Below are 24,497 nucleotides of genomic sequence, written 5' to 3'. Positions count from 1 at the left end.
GGACAGCAGACAGTGACGCAACCAGTACAGCTGCGGTCTCACACAGCTCCAAAAAACAAATTTCGATCCTGACCTCAGTCCTGTGTGCAGTTTGCACATTCTACTTGTGACTGTGTGGGATTCCCCTCGTGCTCTGGTTACTTCCCTCATTCCAAAGATGGTTGTTAGGTTAATTGGTTATTATAAATTACGCCGAGTGTAGGTGGTACATCGGAGGATCAGGGGGCATTAATGGGACTGGGACAAAGAATAGATTACAGGGAAATAAGTGAGGGAAACGGGACGATAGGAATGCTCCGGAGAGCTGGATAGATTTGACAGGCTAAATGGGCTCAGTCTTTGTTGTAAGTAAAGATAATATGAGAAATGGCAATTGATGCCAGATCAAATGTTAATGTCAGATCTGTAGTTGATAGATTTTTGTTAAACAAAGATAATAAAGGATTTAAGGGAAGAGGTGAGCTTGTGGTTAGGTCACAGATCAGCCACAATTAGGTCAAAGGACTAAATAGTTTCCTACTGATCTCGTACCCAAATGACAGTCCCCTGCTCTAGAATTTCCCGCCAGATTTAGATTGTATCTTCACTTTATTTGGATTTAGTTGTTTTAAACACTTTCAGATAGCAACAGCTTCACTCAGGAGAGACACAGAATGCCAGGCACATCAATGAGGATTTTTGTTAACCTAAGCAACACCTCCGGGAGGTTTTTCCTTTTCTGTTTTGATTCCCTTTCTCCAGTCCATGCTGCACATCCTCCACCTGACCAGGACCTCGCCAGGCAATGCTCAAAACATGGGGAACACTGTGCTCTAAAAGCCACTGGGTAAAGACGCAGGAACTGCGTACTAAGCATAGATTACTTTTCTCCCCCAAGGATTTAAGATACAGAAGCACCTTAACCCTGCCCAGGCCGTTAGTTCAGAAGGGCAGGGATGTGAGCCCTTGAAGTTCCGGGTTTAATGTGTGTGCATGACCGTCTGTAATCACATTCCGTTTCAGATGATAATTAGGGGACTATGTCTCTGTTTGCTCCCACTTGTACTAACTACTCATTGCCCTCCCTTTACTTGTCTCCTTTAATTTGGTCACTGTAGAACTGCTGCACAAACACAAGGTGGATTTGCCTCCCTTCACACTGAGCCACTTCCTTAAACTGATCTCCAATAACCTGAACTCCCTGGGATGCTCTTTATAAACAATGAATAAACAGGTTGTTCCTTGATGAATGCGATCTGACGCGCAGATTCTTACCTCCAGCTGATGCAACGCTGCGGCTGGTGTGCTCTCCTCTATGAGCTCCTCTAATGATCTAGTGTGGCTAGGCTCAGACGTGGAATGGAGTGGAGGTGGGATGGGAGATGGATGCACAGCACTCATGGAGGTTTGTGACAAGGATGGCTGAGGATCTTGTAAAGGAGCTGGTTCCTGACCTGGTGCTTTGTGCTCCGTCAATCCCACCAGTTCAGACTCTGCAGGTTCCAGCTCTGCTTGCTGGCCCCTCTCGGGGGTCTTCAGCAGCTCCCTCCGGCTCTCCTTGGTTTTGCGGCAGGTGCGGATGTGTGAAGTTGTATCTTCAACTAGGGGAGAGAAACGGCCTTGGTCAATTGACTTCAGAAAACGCATCACGGCACACTTCCAAGTCACGATCACACAGCTCGAGGATGCTTTCACATTGCCCCAAGAGGCATTCATACAACCCCAGGTTACAGCCATCTGAGACCAGCATAGACGCCAGACACTTCTGTCTTTTTTGTAGATTTCAAATATTTTCTCAACCCTTACAGTGGCTCCTAGCTGAAGAACAATTCTTCAGACAGCAGCAACACTCACTAAGAGTTTGTCCTTTACATTGAGGTCAAACTTATTAAACTCTGAAACATCATAGCAAAATCCAGTAGGATCTGCAACAAATCAATACTCCCCAGGGCAGGTCACTAGGTAGTGAGCAATAGTCAAAGTCAAAGTCGAGTTTAATGTGATGTGATCTGCACAAGTACATGTACACACAGGTGCAACAAAAAACCTACTTGCAGCAGCATCACAGGCACATAGCATTAGAGACACAACATTCACAGGAAAAACAAACATAAATTATACAAGAAAGAACAAAATTATAACAAAAAAGAAGTCCATTGTAGTGCAAATTGGTCATAGTGTTGCTATACTTTGAGTATTGTATTCAGTTCTGGTCACCTCATTACAGAAAGGATGTGGAAGCTTTAGAGAGGGTGCAGAGGAGATGTACCAGGATGTTGCCTGGATTGAAGAACATGTCTTATGAGGATAGGTTGAACGAGCTTGGGCTTTTCTCTTTGGAGAGGAGGATGAGAGGTGACTTCATAGAGGTGTAAAGATGATGAGGCATAGATCGAGTGGACAGTCAGAGACTTTTTCCCAGGGCGACAATGGCTAACACGAGGGGACATAATTTTAAGGTGATTGGAGGAAGATATAGGGGGGATGTCAGGGGTAAGTTTTTTTTTAAACACAGAGTGGTGGGTGCATGGAATGCTCTGCCAGCAGAGGTTGTGGAGGCAGATACATTAGGGACATTTAAGAGACTCTTAGATAAACACATGAATGATAGAAAAATAGGGGGCTATGTGGGAGGGAAGGGTTAAATAGATCTTAGAGCAGGATAAAATGTCGGCACAACATTATGGGCCCAAGGGCCTGTACTGTGCTGTAGTGTTCTATGTTCTACTGAAGGAGTGATTAGGATACATCCTGACTGACGTTCTCTTCAACAATTAAAGGCACAGAGGCCATTTGCTGTCTCAACTGAGATTAGCCAAATTAGTACAGAGTGGGAGTCAAACTCTAGTTGCCTAACTTTACATTACCCTTTGAACTATTTTTGTACCAGTTCACTAGCTTACATTGACTCCTGTACTTAAACCCGAACCCCCGCTGGTCCGCAGTTTCCAACTATTACCCATTTAGTAAATGTTCTTATCTTTCTTGGCTAAGTCCACAGTGAAGCCCATCTGGCATGGTTTTGCCCATTCAATTGATGAGTGACACTCTGCAACCTTCTGCTCCCATTAACCACGCCAGTATCATGCAGGTCAACTCTTTCTGCGCTTCAGTGTGCAGATGATTGAAGGAACTCACCAGCCCACGTCTGGCTGTTGTTCATACTCCGCTGGTCTGATACATGGTTTACCTCTGACCAGTCTTCGTCAGACCTCTCAGGGAATGTCCAGGGGGTCTGCCCAGTAGTCAGCTTTCCCTGCCCAGCTCCAGGAGCTTGTTCCTCTTTATGGCACGTGGGGTCCTCTTCTGGGCTAAGTGCTTCAGAATGAAACAAACCACACTGATTATAAAAATCAATAGTTGCAAAATCACATTCACGGCAAATATAAAAACCCCGTTTAAAGTTTCTGCCACTGGACCTCTGCTGTTATCAATGATTGTTATTTTGTTGTCATCTAATTTCTACTTTGTCCAAGTTTCTGAAACAAAAACACAATGTCTGGAGATTATTTGACAATTGGAAGCATCATAATTGAGGTCAATGCTTCACACTTACTATCAGTGGTTAATATGGGACAGCCAAACACTTGCCCAGTCTAATTTCATCCCTAGCAATACACAAAGTGCTGAAGGAACTCAGCAGGTCAGGCAGCATCCACGGAGGAGGATAAACAGTCAACATTTCGGGCCGAGACGCTTCATGAGGACCGGAAAGGAATTGGGCAGAAGCCAGAATAAGGTGGTGGGGGGAGGGGGAGGAGCACACGCAGGCAGGGGACAGGTGAGTTCAGGTGAGAGGGGGAAGGTAGGTGGGTGGGGGAGGGGAAGATGTAATAAACTGAGACGTGATAGGTAGAAGAGGCAAAGGGCTGAAGGAGGAGGAATCCAGTAGGAGAGGGCAGTGGACCATGGAATAAAGGATGAGGGAGGGGATGAGAGTAGATGGGCAGGTCATCAAGGCGGGGGAAGGCGGCCACAGGAATAAGGAAAGACAAAGGAGTGGAGGGAGGGAAAGAAAAAGGGGAGGGGTTCCCAGATGTTAGAGAAATCGATGTTGAGGCCATCAGGTTGGAGACTCCCAAGGTGAAGTATGAGGTGTTGTTCCTCCAACATGCGCCTGGCCTCAACGTGGCAGTAGAGGAGGCCGTGGATAGACGTGTCAGTATGGGAGTGGGATGTGGAACTGAAGTGGCTGGCCACCGGGAGGTCCTGGCTTTATCAAAATTTCACCCCTACCCAAGCCTAAGGGTGACTGGAAGATCCAGACCACCACCCCACTCATCAGCCAGTGCAGCACTATTCCATCAGGGTCAGAGATGAACTTTCTTATCAGTGATATTTGCAGTGAAGACTCTCAGAGATGGATTTTGGCATTTTGGGTGATAGCAGCCAATTTAAATCCCTCATCATTTTCACTTCTTTTGATAAAGACATTGATGCTGTTTCCTTTTATCCCCATTTAAACAAACTTAATCCTTTTTAAATAATGAAGGAATATCATCAATGTTTGTCCAATGATTTTGAACCAGCTCATTAAACTCTGCGATTAAAACAAATGTTGGCGGTAAAATAGAAACAATAACCGTTCCAAGATGCTGTTGATTGATTCTGGCTGCCTTGATGGATGAGTGGCCTTGCCACTGAGGGGAGGCAATACAGAGCTACATCGAGGGTGAAGGGCACATGCTGGAACACTGGATTATACAGTGCTGGCTACCAGGTGTGGTGAACATCCTCCACTCACCCTTGGGCTAGGGAGGAGATGTTAACTTGGGCACCTGTCCAATTGCCACATACTAACTGTTAATGGAATGTGTGAAGGTTTACAGTACCTATCTATGCGGTTGAATGGGCTCTGAACACTCTGGGTGTTCAAAGGGGTGAAACTTGGGCAAGTCCATAAGAGCAGATGTCTGGGTAAATTACTACACAGTGAAGGGGAACATAACCACCTTACTCTTTTGTACATGAAGGATTGGTGAGGTACCCGGTTGAGGTATGGGAGCACATGAGCATCTGTTGAGTTTTGCCTTAGACTGGGTCAACTCCTTCAGCAGAGGAGAAGAAAATGAGGTACTTCAAGCAAATATCTTGCCACTGTTTGATTTTAAAATTTACTCTTGTCCTTTCCAGAACCACAGTTTAGCTAAGTACACCTCTGTGATTCACGGAGCAGCCGTATGAAGTGAAACAAAATCTAAACCATTCCCACCATAGAACTTTAGCAACAAATCTCTTATTCTCCTCACTTCAGAGATGTGATCCAGTTCTCCTGGAGACTACAGATACAAGCTTCTGAACCAATGGCAAGTGAGTGAAAGCACATCAGCTTCTTTTAAAAAAAATAAAATCAAGGATGTAAAAATGGGCTACTTATTCACTATCATCCATTTCATGTTACTGCAAAGAAGGTGCAGTATGTGGGAAGGAGGGAGGCGGTTCTGTTCAATGTTATTGGACAAAATGATGACCTGTGAAGCTCCAGGTATTCCTTGATTTCGGTCTCAGTCATGTGCTCACAGCTCATTAAACCTCTGAGAAACTTTAAGCTTTTACCCGCAATGCAGCAGTGAAAGAGTGGATAAGACCAATCTGGCCCACCTGCTATCTCACAGCAATGTAAAGGATCCCACATTACTATTATTAGGAGAGTCATTCTCTCCTCTCCCATCAGGCAGAAGATACAGGAGCCTGAGGACAAGTACCACCAGGCTTAAGGACAGCTTCTATCCCACAGTGATAAGATTATCGAACGGTTCCCTTATACGATGAGATGGACTATGACCTCACAATCTATCTTGTTGTGACCTTGCACCTACCTGCACTTTCTCTGTAGCTGTGACACTTTACTTTGTACTGTTAGTGTTTATCTGTACTACCTCAATGCACTTGGTACTAACTCAATGTACCTGCACCATGTAATTAACTGATCCGTACGATCGGTAAGCAAGACAAGCTTTTCACTGTACCTCGGTACAAATGACAATAATAAACCAATACCAGAGTGCGAGTCTTTAGCCACTTCCTGCCAATACTTATCACTCAACCAAAATCACAAACTACTGATCTGTCATGATCAGTGCGACCTTATTATGTGCAAATTAACTGCTGCATTCCCTCATTATTATCTATTTCAAAAGTATTTTGTTTGCTGTGCAATGCTTTGGGATCATAAATCATGCAAGTTGAATGCATTTTTTCTCTAAACACGCTAAGCATCAAAAAACAAACAAACTGCCAATTAAAAACAAGGCCAGTTTTTACACACCATGGATTCCAACTGACAGTAAATGACAAAGGACACATTCCCCTATCGATTAGCATTGTTAGCCAAAGTGTTGACCTGGGCACCACGAGAGCTCGCTGTTCTTTTTTGTTTGGTGCCAAGGGAGGAGCTTCCATCACTTGAACAGGCAGATGTTTCCCCTCTCTCCCTGAAGTCGGTACATCTGACAACATAACTCTCAGTTCTACCCTGATATTTGCTAGACGGTATGTCCTGACTCAGAAGTGGGAGTGTCCCCAGTGAGACAAAGCTGACAGTAGGATTTCCTGCAAGCTCATAGCAATATGTCAAAAAAAACTTCCTGGATGCCATTTCGCAAAGAGATAAAATAATTTGTTTCAGTTGTGGAATTAACAAGGAGACACAAGAGGCTGCAGATGCTGGAAATCTGGAACAACGCACAAAGGAGCTGGAAGAACTCAAAAGGTCAGGCAGCATCTATGGAGGGAAATGGACAGTTGAAATTTCAGGAAGTCCTGATGAAAAGTCTCGACCCGAAACATCGACTGCCCATTTCCCTTCCCAGATGTTGCCTGACCCGCTGAGTTCCTCCAGCTCTGTTGTGTGGAATTAACAAGGATAGTTAATTTGGGTGACACTCTTTGACACTTTCTTCATGTTAGCAATCCTTCCTGATATTTTGTCCATTGATTTTCAGCTAACACGAAGCTACAGTCATTGCAGTTATACTAACCAGCAGTTTCCTTCACAAAAGCATCAGCTCGTGTTAAATGCTTCCGCATCTTCTTCAGAACTCTCCGCTGTGACCTGGATATCCGGAAGTCCAAGACATGGCACCTGAGATAACAGTAAAGGGAAAAGGCCTTTCAGTGATGGAAAACATATCGAGACTTGATCTAGGCATCCAGAAGATAGAGTGACATGTGATTTATAGCACAGAAAGTGGCCATTTGCTCCACATTTACCTCTCCCAGGCTTGTTCAACTCACCCCATAACATATCCTTCTAGTTCTTCCTCCCTCATTTATCCAGCATCATAATTATATCTATACTATTTGCTGCACTCCTTGTGGCAACAATTTCCAACTTCTCACCACTCTCGGATAAGGAGGTTTCTCCTGGATCAGTAGCTCTGTTAGGGATCCTAGTTTTGGACTCCATGCGCTAATGGGATTGCCTCCTTTTTCTCAAATTCCATCATAACTTTAAATTCTAACAGGAAAATGCCCCTAGACATGTTTCACTTTTCCTCATAGTTGTGATTGTGTTGGTTGGCTTTTCCCTGGTTGTTTTTCTCAAATCCAGTCTGATAAACCTAGTTTCAAGCACTTGCTTTCTTTATCTGCCCAATATCAAGCTAATTGCAGCAAGGTCAGAGTTGTGTGAAATACTTAAATCTCTTGCACATCTGACTGGACCATCAATGTCTACTGACAGCCTGAAAATTTCCTCACTGTTAACCACACAACCAATTTTTGTATCATCAGCAAATATCTTTAACATCTAACTCATTAACATATACCACAAAAAAAGTACTGAGCCCTGTGAAACCCCACCAGTATCAGCCTTCCTATCACAAAAACACCCACTAATCAACAACCTTTGCTTCCCATGTACTTGAAGAGCCATGACATCCAGGACTACGGACCTAGTGCTGAGGATTAGACTGGGTAGCTGTTTTCTGCTGTCATGGACACAGTGGGCTAAATGGCCTCAAATTTTCCATAATTCTGTGATTCTTAAAAAAAATATGCTGAGGCTATTCAATCTCTGCTCAAAAGTCAGTCTCTTAATCTAAGAGATCAATCTAGTGAACCTTCCTCACACTTTATGGCAATCCTTGCATAACCAAGGAAACCAAACTGTACACAATACTCCTGGTGTGATCTCACTAAAGCATTAAGATGTGTTTATTTTTGTATTTGAATCCCTTTCTAATAAAAACTGACATACCAAACGTGGAGGGGAGTTCACCTTCCACCCTAACCATACTTTCTTTACTCTGGAAGTGCTTGAAGGCAGTGTGTAGAGAGCTGAACTCTTCTGTTAACCCATCCTGTACCTGTGTTTAATGGGGGTCAACATTATCCCTGAGCTGCATGGAACTTCTGTATAAGTCGCTAAATGAAACTCATGCAAAATGATTTTTCTTCAATGCTGAATTACTTCCTATTTGATGAGCTGGGAAATATACACACTGGAGAAAAGTACCAAACAGTGAAGAGCACGATCTTACACCAGACATGAAGTGCGTACTTACCTCATTGGGTAGGTGGGGCAACACGTGATGGGCATAGCGGCTTTGTACAGATACTTCCCACTCCTAGACCAAACACAAAGAATTAGATTTAACATGAAATAACCGATCATAGAAAACTAGCTAACTATTCTTAGTCATATTACATATAAATTTCTTAACCTAGATTAGATGACTGCATTGAAAGCTTTTTAAAAGATCATTCTAGATACATAGCACCATTAGCAAGACTACAATTATCTCCAGAAGGTGGTGAGTTTTTGTCCTTCTTTCGTATGACCCAGGAACTTTTACAAACATTTTCCTTACTCCAGGTTGGACAGCCATCATCTCATCGGCAGGGGCCAAAGCAATGGTGAGAGAACCAAGTGAACACCCCGAAGTGATTGTTCCATTCCTAGTGCCGGACGACACGGGTGTTTGGCTCATCTTCCATTTGAAGAAGGTTTGACAGTGTCTGGCACATGATGTCCCAATGCGGCTCAGTAGTCTGCAATGATCTTTCCAAAGACAATATCTCCTCAGCATGGTGACTGACCATGTGTTTACTCTTGGCAGTAAAGTTGCTCCATTGCACCTCACCTTAAATTTGGGCATGAATCCCTTGGCCTGCTTTCTATATGGAGTTGTAGGATTCTTACCACGTCTTCAGGGCTTCTTCAAGTCACTGATTAACAGAATCTTTGTGTTTGTATAGGTTGTGTTGAGGATGATAGATGTCTCAGAGGATCTAATACGTGGAAGCCAGATAATCAATAGAACTGATTAGAGAAGCTCAAATCAGCTCCAATCTATTCCCAATTTGTTATTCATAAGGAGGTCAATAAGTTCAATGTGGCTGTTAAGAAACCACACGTGCACGGCATTCAGCTGGAGACCCCTGGGGTTTGAAGGGTCAGTGTTCAGGGGCTGGTCTGGGTTTAATATAACTGAGCATTTTACTGGGGCAGTGGAGAATCAACCACACAAGGAGGTACCTATAGCTTAGACCAACTAAAACTAGCAAATGAAGTTTTCCATCAAGCCAACTTCACTGTCAAACTTCTTCCAACTTAAATAGATTTCATTTTATCTGAATTCATTCTCAAACTTGTCAGCTGATGCTAGAAAGGCCATTGGGGATTACATTGTCAGTCTGAGGGTTCTAGCAAGACAGTATCATCCTGACGTGTTCTTGGAGAGAGCCTTGAGGAGCAGATTAGTATGGGTTAAATGATGAGAGAATACAGGCCAAGTGCTTCAATACATGACCTCACTTTTGAGAAGACAGTGAGAACTGCAGTTTAATCGAAATGCTCAGAAATGTGAAGGAATTTCAGAATGCCAGGTGCTGGTGTGGATTTATTACAGGGGCAGTAACGATGATGACAACCATGTCTTTGCCAAGATCAGGACATGTGGGTGGTTTTGTAGGAACCAGCTAACCATGGGAACCTGAATAGTGGAAAAATGTGGACTGCAAAAGGTGGGACGTCCTGTCTCAACATCAGAGAAAGCAAACGGCTGGTACAGAGAACTGCAGTCCACGGTTTGTACAGAGACAAGGAAACGACTCCCACAGACAACACCAGAGCAATGCTCTTCACAACACATTAGCTAGTGATGATATTGAGGAGAGTTTGCAGAATGTATCCGCCTCATAGATAGCTTTCTGACAAAAGACTGCAGGAAGTTTATAGCTGCCATTGAAATAACTAGCCAGGACATTGTAATAGGTATGGATACTGCAGCAGGTGGCTTCGTGATAGGATGAGGTACACACAAGTATTATTTCAGATAAATCTTACAAATAAAGATACGGTCCTGTTACACACTCGCTTGGAGAAGTGTTCCAAACACTTAAAGATGTGTGCTACAGCCAAAGTAACAGCGCTATCAATAATTGGAACTGAGGCTGATGGTGTGAGGACTGGATTGGACTTAGAGAGTATTTTTTTCACTTATTCACTCTGCAAAGAAAAGCAGATCACCCTTGCCTCGACATTGACAGGTGAAGGCCATATCACAGCACCACTCCAAAAGGAAACGCAGCATCTGGTGAGTGTCAAGTCTGAGCAGAAGGCAGAACAGAGGCAGATGCAGAAAGTCTGGAACAACAGAGCAAAGACCAAAGATTGATCTGTAAAAGAAGATCTCACAGACCAAGGAAATGGTTTTTCATGAAGTGATCTAAATGTTCATGTTGGCCCATAAGTTTGCGCCAATTGGATTATATTTAATCTGCTATGTTTATAATTGAATGTTAACACTTTTGAAAATACAGATCCTCCCCAGCTTACGGCAGGGTTCTGTTCCCAAGAAATGTTCATAATCCAAACACTTTGCAAGTTGGAAATGCAGTCAGGAACTGAGTTCCCACACAGTGGATGATGCCTGCAGAGATGGGTTGTCCCATAAGGATAGAAATATTTCAAATCTTGTACTGTTGCCGCAAAACAACAAATTTCACAACATATGTCAGTGATAATAAATCTGATTCTGCCATTCTTAATGTTATAGCCTATACCCTGAGCCTATCTTGGGATAATAATGATATCCTTTTCAAAGATTTTACTACAGACAGGGTTTTAAATGCTATTGATGGTTTTGGAAAGGACATTGCTGCTGGTCTCTAAATAGGATTCACAAAATGGACATCAAAGTATTTCCTGCTTGGGTTCGATATGACAAAATTCCAGCTGGTGTTCCAGCCCCACCGCAGCCGGCAAATCGTCAGGTGTTCATAAACTGGGGAGGAGCTGTGTTTTGAATGCCATGTACACAAGTACATTAGAATTTGTTACAAGTACCGTTGGCAACATGTTGTCTCGTGCTCAGTAAATAGGGGAATGTAAGTGTGCTACCTGTTCACAATGTCTAAAATTTTATCGTACATATAGATTCTTGGAAATGTAACCAAAGTTCACAAGCTAATATTTTGAATGTAACAGCAATTAATCTGAGCCAATTCATTAATGCCCATGAGCCTCCGGCGTAAATATATTGATCCATTTGTACAGCATTGTTCACCGCTTTATGATTAAATAGGAAGTGGTGTGATGTGTGTGGAGCCGCTGAGGGAAGTGTAACGTTAAGGTTGGAGGTTTGCTGTCAACAGACTGTGTCATGCTGCTATGTCCTATTACATTTATTGTACTGTGCTTGCTGTTAAGTAGAGACCAACTTCCACAAATAAAGACAGTGTTTACTGCAAGCTACACATCTACATGACATTTGGCTCCTGAGGCAAGTTCAGAAGAACTCACAATTACACTACAGTCATTGGTGTCAAAGGCAGAGGTGAAGAGAGGTTGGGTTAAACAGTAGTAAGTGTCAATGACAAGAGTAGAAGGCCCAGCCTTAGCTGCTTGCAATGGATGTGCAATAGTGGGTCCACATTTAGTCCCACTTCTGAGGAAGACTCTCAGATGAAAGGTAAAGAGGGAACAGGTCTGGATTTTGCAGTTAGAAGCAATCCACTTGCCTCCACCATGGATCTTCGAACAAAACATAAACTTACTTATTCACATCCTACAGAGGGAACTTGCTTGCAAACCCTGTGATGTGGGGGACTTATATCAGTGCAAGTGCTTCCCTTGGTGGGGTTAATGAGAACAAGCCCTGGCCATGGTGAGATGTTAAAATACTGAATGCATCTGAGCATTCCCCACGTTCAGTAGCATTAAACACAATTTCAAATCCATAAATAGTCAAAAACCAAAATAAAATTGCAGATGCTGAAAAATCTGAAATAAAAATGGAAAACACCAGGATTCTTCAGCAAGTCAGGCACCATCTGTGGAAGTAAAAGAAGAGTTAACATTTCATCTAAACTATCCAAAATTACAAATCAAACATGTTTTCTAAGAAGGGGAAGAGTTGGGAGAACAAAAGAAGTCAAGCTATTAAACAAGATAAAGTTTTAAAAATGTAAAAAGATAAGAAAAATTAAAATCAAGTAAATTCAAACAATTAAAATAAAAATCAGGAAGTACTAACACCTGAATCCCTTGTTGCTGGACTCCTCCACTGGATTTAAATGTGGAGAATTACTGCTGAAGAACTAATCTTGCTGAGGCTATACTAGTTGGATCCCAGAAATGATGGAACACCATGAGGAACCAGCGCCCAAGGCCATTCAGAGGAATGCTGGCAAGCAGACAGCAGCAGGCTTGGGACCTGCACAATTACTAGTGCAGATCTGCCTGCACTTTCCTGCAAAATCCCATTGAATATAGAGAGAGCCCTGACATCACACAAGTGAGAGAGCAAAGAAAGAATACAAGATCTGAAAACAATGAGACAGAATCAGAGAGAAATAGGGAGATAACTAATGAGAGGGGAAGATAAGAGTCCTGAATTTTCAACCCAAATCGGGTTTGGAACGGCTGCCCATTAATCACTTTGCTTCACTTTCCTTATCTATATACAAGAAAAATACATGCAAAAAGTGAGAGAAAGACAGAAAAAAAGAAACAGAAAATTATGCAGACTGAGCAACAAAATAGCCAAAAGGGGAAAAAGGGGCATTAAGGAAATATACAGTTTAATTACAAACAGTTGAAAGGATAGATAAAGCCCAATAGAGTTACAAATCCTTTAATCATCTTAAATGATTTAACTAGATCGTCCTTTGGTCTTCTATACTCAAGGGATTATACAACTAGTCTGTGCAAACTATCCTCATAATTTAATTTGTTTAAGGGTTTCTTGCCTTCCTACATTCCTACCCTATGTGGAGGTAAGTCACTTTCCATTAGCTGCCTCACCTTTGTTAATCAAAAGTTTGGTGTGTGAAGGCAGAGGAACATTGAAGGCAACTCCACTTTTGAACACTTTACAAAACAACACGAGGTGAGAAAGTGATTCATCACAGCACCAAATAGCTGTGTGATCACTTTCTCTGTGATCTTGGAATGTAGGTAACACTGACTCAAATATATGTTCTTGCCTGTCACGTGATGTGGAACTGTGTCACATGTCACTCTAAGAATTTCCCTTCCTAGACTGACATTAGTGATCTAGTTGAGTTTGTATAAAAATCTGAATGTCATAAAGATTTTTTTTTACAGCACTTACTGTGTTAGAATCCAAATACACAAACTTGGCTCCTTGTCTAGTAGTACAGCTACTGGGCTAGCATCAGGGTATAGTTCCACACATGTCAATGCCCCTCTGTTAGTCACTATTCTTATGATAAGCTGGATTTGGGCTATTTTTCTCCATTCATTCACAATCAAGGAAGATAAAATCCCTGTGTGCATTGGCCAGCTATTCCTCTGGGAGGAAAGGAAATGAATGGCAACGCTACCCATCTTACACTCTTTCCACTAACTGTAGCTCCCAACCACGGTCAGCTAACTCAGCACAGAGCAGGAATTAAACTCGGGACTTCTGTATGTTTAACTAAGCAGTGGCTGAATTCACAAACGGTTATTTACTCTCCCTCAGGTTCTCTACAAATCTTTTACTAGAAAACACTCAGGGTTTCTATTCAACGTTACCAGCACACTCACCTGACCCAGCCTTTATTCAGCAGCAGCTGGTAATCGTGGACCGACAGCTTGTGAGCCATAAGACCTGCAGAACAAAGAATGGAGACTAAGTAAAAGGCACCACTTCCGCTGCAGACCAGCCTGGGTTGCGTTCACTGGACAGCACAGTGAACCGAGCTACACTCACATCATCTTCAGGCTTCACCACATAATCACTCAACAAAGACCACTGTAGCTCAATGGGTGGGACACTCTTTGCTATGCTGAAGATTATGGGTTCAAATCCCACCAGAGACAAGCTGCATCTCCAGTGCAGTTCTATAAGGAAGTGTTATATTCTTAGTGCGAATGTTTGTTTGTGACTTCATACTGAGGCCCTACCTAGCTTCACAGGGGATGTTCAAATAGCCTTTTGAAAACAGAAGGATTCTCTCCTGGGGTTCTGGACAATTATTTTGCATTATATTATATTCATTCAAGGGATGTGTGCTGTGCAGGCTGAGCCAGCATTTAATTTTTTATTTTTCCAAAATAAACTTTATTCATAATAAAAGACAAACTATATACAATTATAAAACAGTGTAAGCCTTTACATTCTTTTACAGATCATTCCCCATTAGTGTTACCTTTTTATATAAAAAACAGCACTGATGCCACACGTGTGGCTCCCTGGGGGCTACCCAGTCCCATATTTACAATATTTAAGGGGCTTTCTCGCCTGAGCCCATTGCCCATCCTTAATTGCCCTTGAGAAGGTGGTAGCGAGCTGCCTTCTTGACTGCTGCAGTCCTTGAAGTGTGGGTGTACCACAGTGCTGTTAGGGAGGGAGTTCCAGAATCTTGACCCAGCGATGGTGAAGGAACGGTGATATATTCCCAAGTCAGGATGGTGTTTGGCTTAGGAGGACAACTTCCAGGTAGTGGTGTTTCCATGTTTTTGCTACCATTGTCTTTCTAACCAGTAGAGGTGGTGGGTTTGGAAGGTTCTGTCTAAGGAGTCTTGGTGAGTTGCTGCAGTGCATCTTTGTAGATGTACAAACTGCTGCTACTGTGCATTGGTGAATGGTTGTGGATTGGATGGGGGGGTGGGGGGGGGTGGTGGGGAGGTGGGCATACCTATCAAATGGGCTGCTATATCCCATGTCCCCTTTGACCCTCACCAATTTTTATTGATGCACGATAGAAAGCATCCTATTCGGATGCATCACGGCTTGGTACGGCATCTGCTCTGCCCAGGACCACAAAGAAACTGCAGAGGGTTGTGGACACAGCTCAGCACATCACAGAAACCAGCCTCCCCTCCATGGGCTCTGTCTACACTTCTCACTGCCTTGGTAAAGCAGCCAACATAATCAAAGACCCCACCCACCCTGGACATTTTCTCTTCTCCCCCCTCCCATTGGGCAGCAGATACAAAAGCCTTAAAGCACATACCGTCAGGCTCAAGGACAGCTTCTATCCCACTGTTATAAGACTATTGAAGGGTTCCCTAGTATGATGAGATGGACTCTTGACCTCAATCTACCTCCTTGTGACCTGTCACCTTATTGTCTCCCTGCACTGCACTACTCTGTAATTGTAACACTTTATTCTGCATTCTGTTATGGCTTTCCCTTGTTCTACCCCAATGCTCTGTGTAATGAATTGATCTGTATGGGCGGTATGCAAGACAAGTTTTTCGCTGTACATGTGACAATAGTAAAGCAATTTACCTATTTACTGATTGTATGGTGTTGAACTTCTTGAGTGTTATTGAAGCTGCACTCATCCAGACAAGTGGAGCGTATTCCATCACACTCCCAACTTGATCCATGTTGATGGTGGAGAGGTTTTGGGGAGTTAGGACGTGAGTTACTTACTGCAGGATCCCTGGCCTCTGACCTGCTCTTTTTGCCACACTGTGTATATGACTACTCCAGTTCAGTTTCTAGTTAATGGTAACCACATTCATCTGAAATCCAAACAGATCACATGCTCATCTGAAAATTTCTTTCTAAGAACTTACTGTGACCAAAAAGGATGGTGTTTTCCACTTTATAACCGTCATTGCACTTCTAACGGATTTAGAAGATAAAAATAACTTTGGGACATTCCTGAGGATGTGTAAGGTGTTACATAAATGCAAATACTTCTTCCTTGCTTTCCAGAAGCTGTGGTGAGTTTTAATGACAAAAGAAGGAAATAAAAAACTGCAGCTGGTAGAAATGTGAAATAAAAACAGAAAATGCTGGAAATACTCAGCAGGTCAGGCAATTTCTGTGGAAAGAGAAACAAGAGTTAATACTTCAGGTCAAGGACCCTTCATCAGTTAACTTTTCAAATCAAAGACTCTTCATCAGTTAACAGTTCTGATGATAGCTCTTCAACCTGAAACATTAACCCTCTTTCTCAATCCACAGTTGCTGCCTGACCTGCTGAGTGTTTCACAACAATTGTTCTGAGATAATGTCCTGAGGCCAAACAGAAATACTTCTTCACTGAACTGACAGAAAATGCCCTTATGCTTTGAGTAGTGGTAGAACTTGCACTTTGAAAAGCAAATCCAATTTAGTACAGACTCAGATTAGTTTATTGTCAAATACACCAGGGTGCAATGAAATTCCTTGTTTGCATGAAGCTCACCGAGTAAACAGTATACGTGGTAATAAATACGATGAACACAGAAGAACAGAATGTTTCAAAGACTGTACTGCAATCTGAAGTAGTGCAAAAAATAACTAAATGTGAACAACTGAGGAAGGTAGAGCTAAAAGTCTGAGAATGTGGCAGCGCCACTAGGAAGGGAATGTGAGAGGTGATCGGTTCAGGAGTCAGATAGCAGTGGGGAAGAAGCTGTTCTTAAGTAACATTAAAATGTAGTTAATAGCTAACTAATTAATAAATCTAAATCTGTCAGATTACAGACTTTTAACCCTCGGGTCGGGAAAAATAAGAATGCAGGCCTCAGAACAATAGGGAGAAAGCAAGGACTTTATTTCCAGGAGCAGCAGTTAGCACAACTGCCTCATAGATACAGAGCCAGGGTTCAATCCTGATCTCCAGTGTTGTCTGTGTGGAGCTTGCATGTTCTTCTTGTTACCACATGGATTTTCTCCAGGTGCTCTAATTTCCTCCCACAAATCTCAAAGTTGTGCAAGTTGGCCACTCTACATTGGTCCTAGCGTGTAGATAACTGGCAGTAGAATCGGGGGGGTGCAGAGGGGATCTGATGAAACTGAGAGGGGGAAAATGGGATTGGTGCTTGGTGCTGTGGACTCGATGGGCTGGAGGGCCTCTTTCTTCACCATATGGCTCTATGAGAATAGCCACAACTCTGGTTTCAGAGGTGTCCATCAACTGGTCCCACAAGCACTCTAATTTATTCCTAGATCAAACCTAACCATGAGGGTCTGAATACTAAAGTTGCTTTTCTTAAAACTCATTGATGAGCTGTGAACACCAGTGGTGAGGCCCACATTTACGACTCATCCCTAATTCTCCTCGAGAAGGTGTTGCTGGAACATCCTCTTGGATGGACAATAAATGCAGGCCCTGTGGTGATTTTGATGCAACTGAGTACCTTCCAAGTGTATTGGTATTGGTTTATTGTCGTTACTTCTACTGAGGTAGAGCGAAAAACTTGTCTTGCATACCGATCGTACAGATCAATTCATTACACAAGCAGTTACATTAGGTTAGTACAGAGTGCATTGATGTAGTACAGGTAAAAACAATAACAGTAAAGTGTCACAGCTACAGAGAAAGTGCAGTGCAATAAGGTGCAAGGTCACAACAAGGTAGATCGTGAGGTCATAGTCCATCTCATCGTATAAGGGAACCGTTCAATTGTCCTATCACAGTGGGGTAGAAGCTGTCCTTAAGTCTGGTGGTACGTGCCCTCAGGCTCCTGTATCTTCTACCTGATGGAAAAGGAGAGAAGAGAGAATGTCCCGGGTGGGTGGGGTCTTTGATTATGCTGGCTGCTTCACCAAGACAACGAGAGGTAAAGACAAGAGTCCAAGAGTAAAGAACCAGTCACTTTGCCCTGGCTCTGGAGAGTCCAGACTGAGGCTGAGCAAGTTCAGCAGATTCCCCTCCCAAAGTGAACCAGGTAGGGCTGCTGATGTCACCAATAATCATAGGAGGATATTATTGTCTTCTAGAATCCCATAAACAATGCCGACTGACAAAGATCATTGAGAGTAATTAATGCTTCCTTTGAGGACAACACAGTGGTGTAACTCTACTGGCTGATACCTCACAGCTTGGGTGCTGTCTGACCAAGATGGTGGTTCACCAACACGGTCTCAAGGAGAATTAGGAATGGGTAATACATGTAGGCCTCACGTGACCATGTGGGTTTTCTCTGGGTGCTCTGGTTTCCTCCCACATCCCAAAATGTGCAGGTTGGTTGGTTAATTGGTCTCTGTAAATCACCCCAGAGCGTAGGTGGGTGGTAGAGTTTGGATGACAGTTAATGGGAGTGTGGGGAGAATAAAATGCATTAAGGTAGGCTCAGTGTAAAAGTGGGTGCTTGATGTCAGTGGGTCTTGATTTCATGCTGCATCACCCTACGACTATGAAGTCACAAAGTTATACTAGACCTTTACAGATCAGCTGGTATATCTTGTCCAATTCTGGGAAACACTAGCCAACTGAAGCTATTAAATGTGTACATACACAGCAGCAGAAAATGCTCTTCTTTCCTAACCCCACCCACCCTCCAGCCCCCATCACCCAGTTTCTTTCCCCTCTCCCATCTACTCCAACTGCCCATTACCCACACACTCCTCCCACTGGGTCCCCTGTCTCCTCCTCCCACTGTCCCTACCTGCCCACCTTCCTTCCTTTATTTGGTTGCGCTCTTCACCTTCCTTGCTCAGAGTTCATAATCTGCAGCCCTTCATTGCCTCCATCTGTCACCTCCCAGCCTCTGTCACCATCTCCACCCTCCCTCCCCACCTGACTCCATCTGCCGATCAACCTCTCCTTACCTGGGTCCACCTATTGCTTGCCAGCTCTTGCCCCAGCCCTCCCCCCTTTACACTGGCCATCTCCCCTCTACTCTTACAGTCCAGATGGAAGGTCTTGACCTGAAACATTGACTGTCCATTTCCCTCCACAGATGCTGCCTGACCCACTGAGTTCCTCAGGCAGCTTGTTTTTCCTGCAGAATATGCTCAGTGAACTGTAGACAGTGCCAAGTGGTCCAACAACTAATGAAGTAGATCAAAGTCCTTCCACATGCAATCAATGGGAGGAGGGAAAGGCTCCACAAACAGCTTCAAGTTTTCAGAATCCTGCCAGTGAAGTGCAAAAGACTGAGGTTTTCTATGTTCTTTGACCAGAAGCACTGTGGGTGAGTTATCCAGTCCCTCCTGGCATCTATGACAGCGGAATTCAGCCAATTCAGTTCATTCTATGTGGCACTTAGAAATGACAAAGCACATTAGATACAGCAGAATCTATGGCTCCTGACAATATGTCCACAGTAATCCTAAAGATATGCTCCAGAACTAGACAAACATCCAGGCTACAGCTATAGGATTGGCACCTACACAACAAGGGGAAAAAACAAAAATCACCTGGGTATGGTCCATCTGCAATTGCCTGGATCTGTCCAATCCAATTCAGCAGTCCACTCCCAATCACCACAAAAAAAGAAATGAAACTGGTTGATAACTGACGGAATATTCTCCAGGCTGCTTCAGGAGGAGATTAATTAACCATTGGCTAGGATCTTTGAGTCCTCGTTGGCCACAGGAATGGTACCAGAGGATTGGAGGGTGGCAAATGTTGTCCCCTTATTCAAAAAAGGTAGTAGGGATAGTCCAGGGAATTACAGACCAGTGAGCCTTACGTCTGTGGTGGGTAAGCTGTTAGAAAGGATTCTAAGAGATAGGATCTACGAGCATTTAGAGAATCATGGACTGATTAGGGACAGCCAGCATGGCTTCATGAAGGGAAGATCTTGCCTCATAAGCCTGATAGGGTTCTTTGAGGTGACCAGGAAGATTGATAAGGGTAGTGTAGTAGATGTGGTCTACATGGATTTCAGTAAGGCCTTTGACAAGGTTCCACATGGTAGGCTTCTTCAGGTCAGAGGCCAAGGGATCCAGGGAGGCTTGGCCATGTGGATTCAGAATTGGCTTGCCTGTAGAAAGCAGAGGGTTGTGGTGGATGGAGTGTATTTGTATTGGAGGGCTGTGACTAGTGGTGTCCCATAGGGACACCAGTTCTGGGACCTCTACTTTTTGTGATATTTATTAATGACTTGGATGAGGGGGTGGAAGGGTGGGTTAGCAAGTTTGCAGATGACACAAAGATCGATGGTGTTGTGGATAGTGTGGAGGGCTGTCGAAGCTTAGAGGGATATTGATAGGATGCAGAGCTGGACTGACAAGTGGCAGATGGAGTTCAATCCGGAGAAGTGTGAGGTAGTATACTTTGGAAGGACAAACTCCAAGGCAGAGTACAAGGTTAATGGCAGGATTCTGGGCAGTGTGGAGGAGCAGAGGGATCTGGGGGTTCGTATCCACAGATCACTGAAAGTTGCCTTACAGGTGGATAGAGTAGTTAAGAAAGCTCATGGGATGTTAGCTTTCATAAATCATGGGATTGAGTTTAAGAGCCACGAAGTAATGATGCAGCTTTACAAAACCCTGGTTGGACCACACTTAGAGTACTGTGTCCAGTTCTGGTCGCCTCATTCTTGGAAGGATGTGGAGGCATTGGAGAGGGCGTAGAGGAGATTTACCAGGATGCTGCCTGGATTAGAGAGTGTGGATTACGAGGAGAGACTAAAGGAGCTAGGGCTATACTAGAGGGGGAGGATGAGGGGATACATGATAGAGGTATACAAAATATTAAGAGGAATAGATAGAGTGGACAGCCAGCGCCTCTTTCCCAGGGCACCAATGCTCAATACAAGAGGGCATGGCTTTAAAGGTAATGGGTGGGAAGTTCAAGGGAGATGGCAGAGGGAGGTTTTTCATCCAGAGAGTGGTTGGTGCATGGAATGTGCTGCCTGGGGTGGTGGTGGTGGAAGCTGATATGTTGGTCAAGTTCAAGAGATTGTTAGATAAGCATATGGAGGAATTTAAAATAGAGGGATATGTGGAAAGAAGGGGTTAGATAGTCTTAGGAGTGGTTTGGAGGTCAGCACAACATGGTGGGCCAAAGGGCCTGTATTGTGCTGTACTGTTCTATGGTTCTATAACAGGGCTGTAAAACAGCCCTTTTTAGTAACTTATTTTCTCTCTCTCAGTCTGACAAAGGGTCTTCAACCTGAAATGTTAACTGTTTGACTGTTTCTCTTTCCACAGTTGCTGCAGTAGTATCTCAGGGTAGTAGCTTAGCTGATTCATCATTGAGTTTCCAATCGATGATTACAGAGTGTTCAGTTCCTTTTCCGGCTCCTCAGACAATCAAGTGGTCTGTGCAGACAAGCAACAAGGCCTGGATAAACTTCAGGCTTGGGTGAGTAAGTGCCTAACAAGTACCAACTCTTTCCAACAAGAGGAAGTCTAACCATCTGTCCAGTGTCATCGTGATTGAGGAAACGTTGATCCACCATAACCGATTTTGTGGGCATTATCACTGACAGAAACCAACCTCACAGTACTGAGGCTACAAGAGCAGATCAGAGGCTGTGCTTCCTGCAAAGAGTGAATCACCTCCCATTTCCCCAAAGCCTTCCCATTGCCTGCAAGGCACAGGTCACAAGTGTAACACACAGAAAGTGCGGGAGGACGCAGCAGGTCAGGCAGCATCCATGGAGGGAAATAAACAGTTGACGTTTCGGGCAGAGATCCTTCATCAGGACTGGAAAGGAAGAGGGCAGAAGCCAGAATAAGAAGGTGGGGGGTGTGGGGGGGGGGGGAAGGGGGAGAGTATATGCAGGCAGGGGATAGGTGAGATCAGGTGATGGGCGAGTCCAGGTGGGGGCAGTTAGAAAGTGGTAGTGGGTGGGGGAGGGGGAGAAGATGTAAAGAGCTGAGAGGTGATAGCTAGAAGAGGCCAAGGGTTGAAGGAGGAAGAATCCGGTAGGAGAGGGCAGTGGACCATGGAATAAAGGATGAGGGAGGGGAGAGGAGAGGAGTGGGCAGGTCATTAAGGCAGGGAAAGGGAGCCATAGGAATAAGGGAAGACAGAGTGGGGGGTGGGGAAGAAAAAGGGGTGGGGTTACTGGAAGTTAGAGAAATTGATGTTGAGGCATCAGGTTGAAGACTCCCAAGGCAGAATACGAGGTTTGTTCCTCCAACCTGTGCCTGGCCTCAACGTGGCAGTCAAGGAGGCCATGGATAGACATGTCAGTATGGGAGTGGGATGTGGAATTGAAGTCGGTGGCCACCGGGAAGTCCTGGCTGTTGTGGTGGACGGAGCAAAAGTGCTCGACGAAGCGGTCACCCAATTTGCATCGGGTGTCACCAATGTACAGGAGGCCACACCGGGAGCACCGGCTGTCACGAGTGTGATAGGATGCATCAAAAACACTGGAAGAGTTCCACACAATCGATGACAAAAAGTTCCCCATTTGACAGGCATCTCCCCATCACCATAAACATTCACTCCCTCTTCATTGGAGAAATCAGACAAGGAATGAGAAGACTTTTTTTGTTTTACACAGTAAAATGTTGCCATCTGAAACTGATAGCACTGACTGAAATGGTGGTTTAAGTAGGTTCAGTATTAAATGTCAGAAGAGAATCTGATACAAGCTTGAAAGTAAAAAAAAATGCAATTAATGCAATGGTCAAGAACAAGGAATGAGATGAATTGGTAGCTCTCAAAAGGTCTAGTAGCGGCATAATGGATCAAATAGTTTATGACAAGGGAGGCCTATTTCACCCCCATTAACTCTATACTGGCTCACAGAGTAAATTACATTCTCCATTAATTTTCCCTGGAATCTATTCTCTTCACATTCCTTTCAACTGCCACGGATTCTACCACTCATCTACTCTCTAGGGAATTTTATGATGGCCAATTAACCTACCAACCCACTCATCTTTGGGAAGTGGGAGGAAACCAGAGTCCCCAGGGGAAATTCACATTCACAGGGAGAATGTGTAAATACCACAGAGACATCATTGTACATCAGTGTTGAACGTGGCTCACTAGCACTGGGAGGCAGCCTACTAGCTGTTGTGCTGCACTGACTCCAAGTACTACAGGTAGTCCTTGGGTTAAAACTTTTTTTTAAGAAATTTATACAGCACAGTAATAGGCCCTTCTGGCCCAACGAGCTTAATTACACCCACTTTAACCTACTAACCTGTATGTCTTTGGAACGTGGGAGGAAACCGAAGCACCTGGAGGAAACCCGCATAGTCACAGGGAGAACGCCAAGCTCCTTACAGACAGCGGCAGGAATTGAACCCCAATCACTGGCACTGTAATAGTGTTGCACTAACCGCTACGCCACCGTGCTGCCCGTTACACAAGGGTTCTGTTCCTGAGAACTGTCCGTAAGCCACTTTCTCTGTTAGTCAAAAAGGTACATTTTCTACAGCTACCCACATCCTGTAACTCTACATACACTTGCTATAATTCCTTTATTTCACTGAATAATCACCCTAATGAAAGCCATAACTAAACTAATGGAAATATATACTGTATCCAGTCATTAATGAATACCATGAAACAGTTTTGAGCCAACACATCGACAATTCCCTTCCACCCATGGATGCTGCTCAGCCCACTGAGTACTTTCAGCAGATTACTTGTTGCTCTAAATTCCAGCATCAGCAGTCTCCTGTTCTCCACCATGAAACATTTTATTATTATTACTAGCTTGAAAAATGCTTTAAAAATGTCTGGGAAAATTTGCGTAAAGTCAGTTTTTTTTTAAAAAGTCAAGTCATTCGTAAACTAGGGAGCCCCTGTACTTGATTCTTTTCCAGCATGAGGAAAATAGGGCTTTAGTGAAACACAGCAGCATGCAGTAGTCAACTTTAATGCATTAGTCACATCTGTAATGTTGATAATAAAAAAGGTGTAGACTGTTATAATTTACAATGTCCTCATCTGCACAGAGCCTACAGCACAGATTCTAAACACTGTACATTCTTCCCAACATTAACAGAAAGATTGTAGGAGCACATGTGACCTTACAATGGGCAGTGGTTTTAGTTAAGATACGATATCTTTATTAGTCACATGTACATCAAAACACACAGTGAAATGCATCTTTTGCATAGAGTGTGCTGAGGCAGCCCGCAAGTGTCACCACACTTCCGGCGCCAACATAGCATGCCCACAACTTCCTAACCCGTACGTCTTTGGAATGTGGGAGGAAACCGGAGCACCCAAGGAACGTACAAACTCCTTACAGACAGTGGCTGGAATTGAACTCCGGTCACTGGCGTTGTAATAGCATTACGCTAACTGCTACACTACCGTGCCTGCACAAAGAACAAAATTTGTGCCACCTTCCCAACTGCAAACCCAGAATCAAGGCTACCATGCATTGTTCTCAGCTGAGGTCAACAACGGGTTCGCAACAAGAGCCGTAAAATTCAGCAGAGCAAAAGGAACTGAAGTTAACATTGAACAGACTT

General features: G+C 43.8%; 1 protein-coding gene across 3 annotated transcripts in view; it reads right to left on the bottom strand.

Annotated features, from left to right (window-relative positions):
- LOC127583788 (arginyl-tRNA--protein transferase 1-like) overlaps positions 1–24,497 on the bottom strand; it is an 80,645-nt gene that overhangs the window by 28,056 nt on the left and 28,092 nt on the right. The window contains exons 2-6 of one of the 3 annotated variants that reach the window (XM_052040139.1): positions 13,979–14,042; positions 8,487–8,549; positions 6,960–7,063; positions 3,118–3,297; positions 1,255–1,580 (exon numbers count right to left, since the gene is read on the bottom strand). In XM_052040139.1, the coding sequence (XP_051896099.1) occupies positions 1,255–1,580; positions 3,118–3,297; positions 6,960–7,063; positions 8,487–8,549; positions 13,979–14,042 (737 nt within the window). Of the gene's footprint in view, positions 1–1,254; positions 1,581–3,117; positions 3,298–6,959; positions 7,064–8,486; positions 8,550–8,792; positions 8,903–11,982; positions 12,078–13,978; positions 14,043–24,497 lie in introns of those variants that run through there. The other 2 variants (XM_052040140.1, XM_052040141.1) reach the window with 2 other exon arrangements.

This window comes from Pristis pectinata, chromosome 27 (genome assembly GCF_009764475.1).
Source record: "Pristis pectinata isolate sPriPec2 chromosome 27, sPriPec2.1.pri, whole genome shotgun sequence".
Taxonomy (NCBI): domain Eukaryota; kingdom Metazoa; phylum Chordata; class Chondrichthyes; order Rhinopristiformes; family Pristidae; genus Pristis; species Pristis pectinata.
The sequence above is the reverse complement of the archived record's forward strand: the minus strand, read 5'-3'. Positions and strand labels throughout refer to the sequence as shown.